Source organism: Mirounga leonina, unplaced genomic scaffold (genome assembly GCF_011800145.1).
Source record: "Mirounga leonina isolate KUSES-001 unplaced genomic scaffold, KU_Mleo_1.0 Mir_357, whole genome shotgun sequence".
Lineage (NCBI taxonomy): Eukaryota > Metazoa > Chordata > Mammalia > Carnivora > Phocidae > Mirounga > Mirounga leonina.
The window spans coordinates 11123953-11132678 of NW_023270702.1; the positions used below are offsets into that span (position 1 = coordinate 11123953).

General features: G+C 38.6%; 1 protein-coding gene across 1 annotated transcript in view; it reads right to left on the minus strand.

The window, feature by feature from the left end:
- The window catches only part of ZGRF1 (zinc finger GRF-type containing 1), a 101136-nt gene extending 92444 nt beyond the window's left edge, over window positions 1-8692 (minus strand). Inside the window, exons 1-3 of the mRNA XM_035030297.1 lie at window positions 8521-8692; window positions 5147-5236; window positions 3454-3534 (exon numbers count right to left, since the gene is read on the minus strand). Of these exons, the coding sequence (XP_034886188.1) occupies window positions 3454-3534; window positions 5147-5167 (102 nt within the window). The 5' untranslated portion in view covers window positions 5168-5236; window positions 8521-8692. The remainder of the gene's footprint in view (window positions 1-3453; window positions 3535-5146; window positions 5237-8520) is intronic.
- Window positions 8693-8726: the final 34 nt, after the last annotated feature.

Below are 8726 nucleotides of genomic sequence, written 5' to 3' on the forward strand. Positions count from 1 at the left end.
AACCATAAGAGACTTTTTTTTTTTAAGATTGTATTCATTTATTTGACAGAGAAAATGAGAGCACAAGCAGGGTGAACAGCAGAGGGAGACTGAGAAGCAGACTGCTGAGCAAGGAGCCCGAAACAGGGCTCAATCCCAGGATGCTGGGATCATGACCTGAGCCGAAGGCAGGTGCCATCCTAAGCCATCCTAGGCCATCCACGCACCCCAAAAGACTCTTAACTATAGGAAACAAACTGAGGGTTGCTGGAGGGGAGGCGGGGGGGGGGATGGGGTAACTGGGTGATGGACATTAAGGAGGGCACGTGATGTAATGAGCACTGGATGTTATATGTAACTGATGAATCACTGAACTCTACCTCTGAAACTAATAATATACTATATGTTAATTAATTGAATTTAAATCAAATAAATTAAAAAAAACAAAACAGGGAGATCTGTAAATGTAATAAAGTTGTTCTTTTAAATTTGTAGTATTTTTTTTTTTAAAGATTTTATTTATTTATTTGAGAGAGAGAATGAGAGAGATAGAGCACATGAGAGGGGGGAGGGTCAGAGGGAGAAGCAGACTCCCCGCCGAGCAGGGAGCCCGATGCGGGACCGGATCCCGGGACTCCAGGATCATGACCTGAGCCGAAGGCAGTCGCTTAACCGACTGAGCCACCCAGGTGCCCTAAATTTGTAGTATTAAGAGAGACAATAGACTGCTTAGGATATGGGCTCTGGAGCCAAAAAGCCTAGTGTCGCATATGACTCCTCCACTCTCTAGCTGTGAGATCTGGGGACAAGCTACTTTATCTCTCTGTGTCTCAGTTTCAACCTCAGTAAAATACAGAGAAAAACAGTACTCTAAAAGGGGAGTTATGTAGACTAAGTAACTTGACACATTAAAAGCATGCCTGGCACATGACAATATAAGTTTTTTTAAAAATCCATTTGGGGGAGGGGCAACTGGGTGGCTCAATCAGTTAAGCGTCTGCTTTTGGCTCAGGTCATGATCCCAGGGTCCTGGGATGGAGCCCTGTATCGGGCTCCCTGCTCGGCAGGGAGCCTGCTTCTCCCTCTCCCTGTGCTGCTCCCCCTGCTTGTTCTCTCTCTCTCTCTGTCAAATAAATAAAATCTTTAAAAAAAAAAAATCCATTTGGGGGAGGGTAACAGGGGGGTTGCTAAATGGATGAAGGGAGTCAAGATTCAAAACTCTAGTTATAAAATAATGTACAGCAGGGCGCCTGGGTGGCTCAGTCGTTAAGCATCTGCCTTTGGCTCGGGTCATGATCCCAGTGTCCTGGGATCGAGCCTCACATCGGGCTCTCTGCTCAGCAGGAAGCCTGCTTCTCCCTCTCCCACTCCCTTGCTTGTCTTCCCTCTCTCGCTGTCTCTCTCTCTGTCAAATAAAGAAATAAAATCTTAAAAAAAAAATGACCATTAGGGCGCCTGGGTGGCTCAGTCATTAAGCGTCTGCCTTCGGCTCAGGTCATGATCCCAGGGTCATGGGATCGAGCCCCGCATGGGGCTCCCTGCTCTGCAGGAAGCCTGCTTCTCCCTCTCCCACTCCCCCTGCTTGTGTTCCCTCTCTCGCTGTGTCTTTCTCTGTCAAATAAATAAATAAAATCTTTAAAAAAAAAAAAAATGACCATTTTTTTAATTATGATGACCATAATTAATAACACTGTATTGCATATTTAAAAGTTGCTAAGAGTAAATCTTGAAAGTCCTCATCACAAAAAATAAAAGGAAAAAATCATTTTAACTATGGTGACAGATGGTAACTATACTTATTATCATCATTTTGCAATGCATACAAATATCAAATTATTATGCTGTATACTTAAAACTAGTATTATGTTAAATGTCAGTTATACCTCAATAAAAACAATAAGCAAACAGAGCTCTCCCTAACTGGGTGGGCCCTATCCAATCAGTGGAAGGACTGAAGAGAACAGAAAGACTGAGTAAGAGAAAACTCCTCCTGCCTGACTGTCTCTGAGCTGGGACATGAGTGCTCTCCTGCCTTTTGACTCAAACTGAAACACCAGCTCTTCCTGAATCTCAAACCTCCCATCATTTATACTGAAACTATACAATTGGCTTTGTTGAGTCTTCATCTTACCAACTACAGATCTTGGCACTTAACAGCCTCCACAATCACATGATTCAATTCCCTAGAATAAATCACTTCTTTTTCTCTCTCTCCATATACATATATATACATAGACAGAGACTCGGGCATCTGGATGGCTCAGTCAGTTAAGCGTCTGCCTTTGGCTCAGGTCATGATCCCAGGGTCCTGGATGGAGGCCCACATTGGGCTCCTTGCTCAGTTGGGAGCCTGCTTCTCTCTCTCCCTCTACCCCCCAACCTCGTGCTCTCTCTCACTCTCTCAAAATAAATAAAAAAAACTTTTTTTAAAAAAAAGACAGATTAAAGAGAAAGATTTATATATCTTTATATATTTCTGTGTAAGTACATACACAACTGAGTTCTAAGGAAAACTTTAATGTTTGAGAAGAGAATGAGCCCACAGAAAATACTTAGATGTCAATAAGCAACCTCAGGAAAGTGTGGTGTCACAGAAGTCAAACGAAGAGTTGTTATGAAGAATGGAGGAGCCAAGGCTGTTGCATAAGGTCATGAGAACTGGTATGAGAAAATTACAATTCAGCAGATGCAGATACTTGGGGTGAAAAAAGAAACCATAGAGAAGGATCAGCATATCTAGTAAAGTGAAAGATCACCCAGTAAATAATTCTCTCAAGACCGTTAGGATCAGAGGGCCTGGGTGGCTCAGTTGGTCAAGCACCTGACTTTGGCTCGGGTCATGATCTTGGGGTCCTGGGATCAAGTCCCGTGTCGGGTTCTGTGCTCAGCGGGGAGCCTGCTTCTCTCTCTCCCTCTGTCCCTCCCCCAGCTCATGCTCTCTCTCTCTCTCAAATAAATAAAATCTAAAAAAAAAACAAAAAAAACAAAACCCCTTCCCCCCAAAAAAGACAGGATCATATCATAACCAAAGTAAATGATTCAAAGAAAACCTGAAAATAGAAGAACTCTATACATAATTTTAGACATTGGCAGCTTTCCTAAAATGGTGTGTCAACTCTGTATGTACCATTCCACTGTGAGCATTATGGTGTTAGAAATATATTTTAATACAGTTTTTTTGTATCATTAAACTCTCATTGCCTGTAAAGAAAAAATGTGCCAAAATAAAAAGTTTTACAGAAAACCTAATTCAAATTTTAAAAATCAAAACAAATTAAATAATATTTACTGAACTTTTAAAACATACAAATTAATCACTGTAACGTGACAATCATTTGACAACTTTTATAAGCTGACAACTATATCAGCTTAGGAACATATCCAACATTTTATCATCTACAGAGTCTTCTTAATATTCAATCAAAAGGCAAGAATCTAGCTTTTGGACGCCATAGTCAATTTTCTTGTACTTACTTTGTTTCCTAAATGAGTGATCTTCAGAATTCCATCTTGCCACACTTTTGACTTCTTCATCTTTTGATGAGTATACAGTACCTTATTTCCAAAAGTACAAAAGAAATGGTTTCTACTTACATGTATTAAATGTTGCATATTCTTATACCCTTCCTATATAAAAAAATATTTAGATATCTTTTAATAAAATAAAAGATAACATAACAATAACAATAAAATATCAAGGTCCCTGGATGACTCAGTTGGTAGAGCATGTGACTCCTGATCTCAGGGTTTTGAGTTCAAGCTCCATGTTGGGCATAGAGCTTACATTAAATAAATAACAAAACATAAATTTTTAAAAAAGGAACTCAGTAGTAAAAGGCACGGCAGGGGAGAAAGGAGAGGTAAAATCTAAGGAGAAAAGTGAAAACTTAATTGAACAACAAAAATCATTTTGAGCTTCTCAGTCATCAGTGGGAAGGAAAAAATTTGTTGGGTTATATAGAAGTCATCATCTGAGCTCAAAATGTAGTCCAGATTCCTAGAGGTTCCCAAGACTTTTTCAGGAGTCTTGGGGTCAAAACCATTTTCATGATGTTATTTGTCTTTTCACTCTCATTTCTTCCGGCATGCATAGTGGTCTGCCAGGGTTATGTATGTGCAGTGTTGCAAGATTCAATTTCAGACTAAATGCAGAGGCAGATCTGAGAATCTAGTTGTCTATTAAATCAAATGGTAAGGGGATTTGCAAAAAAATGTCTATAGCAATGCTACTTTTTTCAATGTGGTTTTTTCCTGTTGTTGTTTTGGAAAATACAGCTATTTCCATTTTTAAAAAGTAATTTATGTTCAATGTAATGGGTTTTTTAAATGAATTAATAAATATTTTTTAAATTTCTGAAAGACATCAATAAATATAAGCCCCATTATCAGAAATTCTCTGGGCTCCTCAATAATTTCTAAGAGTATAAAAGCATCCTAAAACCAAACAGTTTAAGAATCACTGATCTAGATAGAAGAGGCATGGCAATTCTTCAAAAGAAATTATTTCCTGATCCTAACAAAGAGCTTACAAAGGGTTTGTTCCAAAGGATTTTGTATAACTAACATGAGTAGTAGGCAAGAGATAAAGTTGCCAGAAAAATACAGGGCAGGGCACCTGGGTGGCTCAGTTGGTTGGGCGTCTGCCTTCGGCTCAGGTCATAATCCCAGGGTCCTGGGATCAAGCCCCGCATCGGGCTCCCCGCTTGGCGGGAAGCCTGTTTCTCCCTCTCCCACTCCCTCTGCTTGTGTTCCCTCTCTTGCTGTGTCTCTCACTCTCTCTCTGTCAAATAAATAAATAAAATCTGTAAAAAAAAATACAGGGCAATATTTGAGACATACATACTTATACCAAAAAAATTACTGTTTATCTGATACTCAAATTTACCTAAGTGTCCTGCTTTAGTTTTGGGTTTTTTTTGGTTTTTGTTAAATGTGTCAACCCCAGCAAGATATCTGTGAAATGTAGAAGGAAGAAATAAAAAAGGAAATAATGGGAAGCCTGCCTGGCTGGCTCAGTCAATGGAGTATGTAACTCTTGATCTCAGGGTTGTGAGTTCAAGTCCTACACTGGGTATAGAGATTACTTAAAAATAAAATCTTAAAAAAATTTAAAAATAGAGGATTTAAAAAAAAGAAAAAAGGAAATAGAGAAAACTGTTAGACTCACAATAAATTCCTGGCTTTCCATTATTTCTTCTGAAATTATAAACCAGTCAGGTCCAGAAAATAATGGTGGTTATTCAATTATTTATACAACCTAAAATAAAAATAGACAAAGAATATTCAACCCTGATGAAAAGAATATCAAATACGACTGTTTCCCACAAACTCTTGACAGGATAGAGGAATCTAAGAGTTCTAAGACTATGTGATTACCAAGGGAAACCCAGGTGTAATCAAATTATCTGATACTAAGTACAAAATAAAAGAGGGACCCCACCCGGTGGAAAAAGAGTTTGCCAAGTAAAGAGAAATCTAAATAAAATGTATAAAATAATTAGTAGTGTGCTAAGCTTTTTTCCAAATGCCATAACATGTATCAGAAAACCATCCCTCTTCCCCCAACATTTGAGTTCCTTATGGAAAGAGCTTCTATTTTCCATTTTCTGAATTGCTATGGCCACCACAAGATGGCCCCCTTGCGTTTTGAATTTTTCCTTTTATATCATAGTATCCAGGATCTAATACACAAATTTCCTCTGCAAGGAATAATCTTTTCAATATCACTGCAATGAGTACTGTATTTATCCTATGCTACTGGATAAAATTGTTATTGTGGGCAAATTTGGAAGTCAAAAATTACTGATGGTGAACTGAAGAAGTAAATGGAGATGCCAAAAAAAAAATTTTTTTTTTGTAAAGCAGTGGTCCCAAAGATATGATCCCTGGACCAACAGCATCAACATCAACTGGTAACTAGTTAGAAATTCAAGTTCTTGGGTCCTGCCCCTGACCTTTTAAATCAGAAAGTCTGAGGTTGGACCCAGTACTTCGTTTTAACATGTCCTGCAGGTGATAGTGGTACATGCTCAAGTTTGAGAACACAGGGCTAAAAGACCTAGGATGATTCAATAAAACTATAATTTGAAATTCTGGATTCAATTCCCCCTTCATACATACAAGATATACCACATACATATTATTTATAAATTACATGTATTTATTTAGTACTTCCTTTAGCATTTGCCAGACACTGCTAGGTTGAAGTACTAAAATAAACAAATACTATTTTTAATCAGGGACTTTCCAGTATAACAGGCTGATAAACAGTAATTACAATAAAACATGACAGAAATAAGCACAGGAAGGGACCCAACTGGGTCTATGGCATCAAATAAGGCTTCCTGAAGAACATAATGTCTAAGCTGCAAGCTAAAATAACTATAACCGAAAGAAAATGCCAGGAATGTATTTCCAAAAAGGAATCAATATATACAAGGGCCTATGAAAGACAGAGCAAGGCATGACCAAGGAACTCAGTACAATTAAGGGGTCAATGTAAGATAGTGAATAGTGAGAGAGAAGACTGAAAATGAGCAATAATAGGAGTCAGAGGGCTTTCTATGCTATGCTGAGTTCTTTGAACTTTATTCTATAAAGGCAGTACGAACGGTAGGGTTTTAAGAATAAGATTACATAATCTGACTTGGATTTTACAAAGACTGCACTGGCTGCTAAAATAGGAGAGATAAGGGATTAGGCAAATGAGATATGAATACTTGCCCCATACCATAGTTCCCAGGACAGGACACAGGCCTACAGAGGCACTGCCTTCCAGCTATAAAACTCCCATATCCCATATCCCTCCCCTCAAGCCCAAAGGAATTGCTAAATGCCTAATGAATGCCAAGAAGATAACAGAGGTCCAGAGAAACACGTCATTCACTACTACTTTGAGAGCAACTTGCTCCCAACACTGAATGTGTCGGACATTTTACATCTGTATGAGACTACATGGTGTAGGCACAGTGTTTACCATGTGGCAGTTATGGATATGAGATCTCTTTAATAACAGCTATCATTTATTCAGTGTAATTTTATGCTAGACACCTAACATGCTTTAAATGCTCACAACCTTATGGTATAGATACTATTTTTTACATTTATTTTACAAAAAAGGAAACTAAGGTACATAATAGTATGTAATTTGCTCAAGATCACAAAACAAATAAATGGCAGGTTCAGAATTCAAAACTAAGTAGTCAAGAGGTCCCTAGCTGGCTCAGTCTGTAGAGCATGCAACTCTTGATCTCCCGGTCATGAGTTCAAGCCCCATGTAGGGCATAAAGTTTACTTAAAAAAAAAAAAAGAAGAAATTTTAAAAACTAAGTATCTAAATTCTGGTGCTCATACTCACAAATATGACATGACTATTGAATACCTAGTATGTCAGGCAAATTTTTGGACTACTTTGTATTATATATGTTACTTATATATAATATTTGTCAATCTCAGAATCCTGAAGAGTAGATATTATCACAACATACAGATTACTAATCCAGTATTTACTAATTTAAGATTACTTATATTCTATTTAGGAACTGCAAGATAAATTCCCCATTGTTTTCCTAAATTAGAGATATTACTTGCAGGGCTTACAATTTAAAAGGAATTGTGAAGATCCATATCCTCATAAGTGGTAAATTAGATTATAATAAAACAAAGACTAGCTAAAAAAAAAAGGCTAGCTTTATTTAAAAATATTTAGAAGAGGTCTAAATTCCTACATTCGAAGGAGAGTCAATAGTCCTATTTTACCATTAAATAGGAAAATGGTATTAGCTAACAAATGACATATTTAAGTGAAGTGCAAATATAAAAAAAATTTCTGAAAGTCTTCACCTAGCCACATCAAGTGTTCACCCACCTCTAACGGGCGGAAGTTTAATTTACAAAGTTTTTAAAGCGGTATGGAGACCTCAGATGTGGTAGTTATATAACCACAGACATGCACACATACCCCCCCAACCATATATATTCCCACACGTCCTTACGCTGCTTTATACATTCATATATAAAAATCAGTGTTCTCAACAAAACATGAGCCATTCTTCCTTTTAAGATGTTTTTGGTCTTTTTGTTTTGGAACAAGCAGGACCTTTAGAATCCCTAAATGGTTCACAGATTTCAAAGTTCCAGAATCTCGAACTCAGTATTCTGTTAAGAAGCCATTCAGTCCAAATAACCAAGAGAAGCTAACATTTGCCAAAATAATAATTACCATGACTCTGTGTAACCAAATGGCAATGAGACTTGACCCTCTGTCAGTCCTAAATGGAAACACCAAAACCTTCTCTGGTCCTTACACTTATGCGGAAACTGCAAAGCAGAGGCTGGGGAAAGCGGTCAAGACGAGGCACCAATTTTACAGAGATTCGGAGCAAGCGAGTGTAACTGTCCAAACCTGGTTCCATATAGCACCAGCAACGGTCCGCTTCTGGCGGAATAGTCTTTCAACCCTCTGCCCTAAATTGCGACGCCTCCTCTCCCTCAAATCCCTTTGCCTATACATCCCCACGCCGGGGAAACAACAGACCTCACCTGTCCATAAAATCCACTTTCGAATTTCTCCCGCGAAAGACTGTGACGTCATTAAACTGGGACCGCACCAGATCAGGACCCAATACTCAGCCCGCCCACCACAACCGGCGTTTTCAAACCGCCAATCAAACTTTTCATCGTCTGCGAGCCTCCTTGCCCAGCCGGGTAATCCAACGCCCCGCCCCCAGCGCCAGCCCACGCCCGTG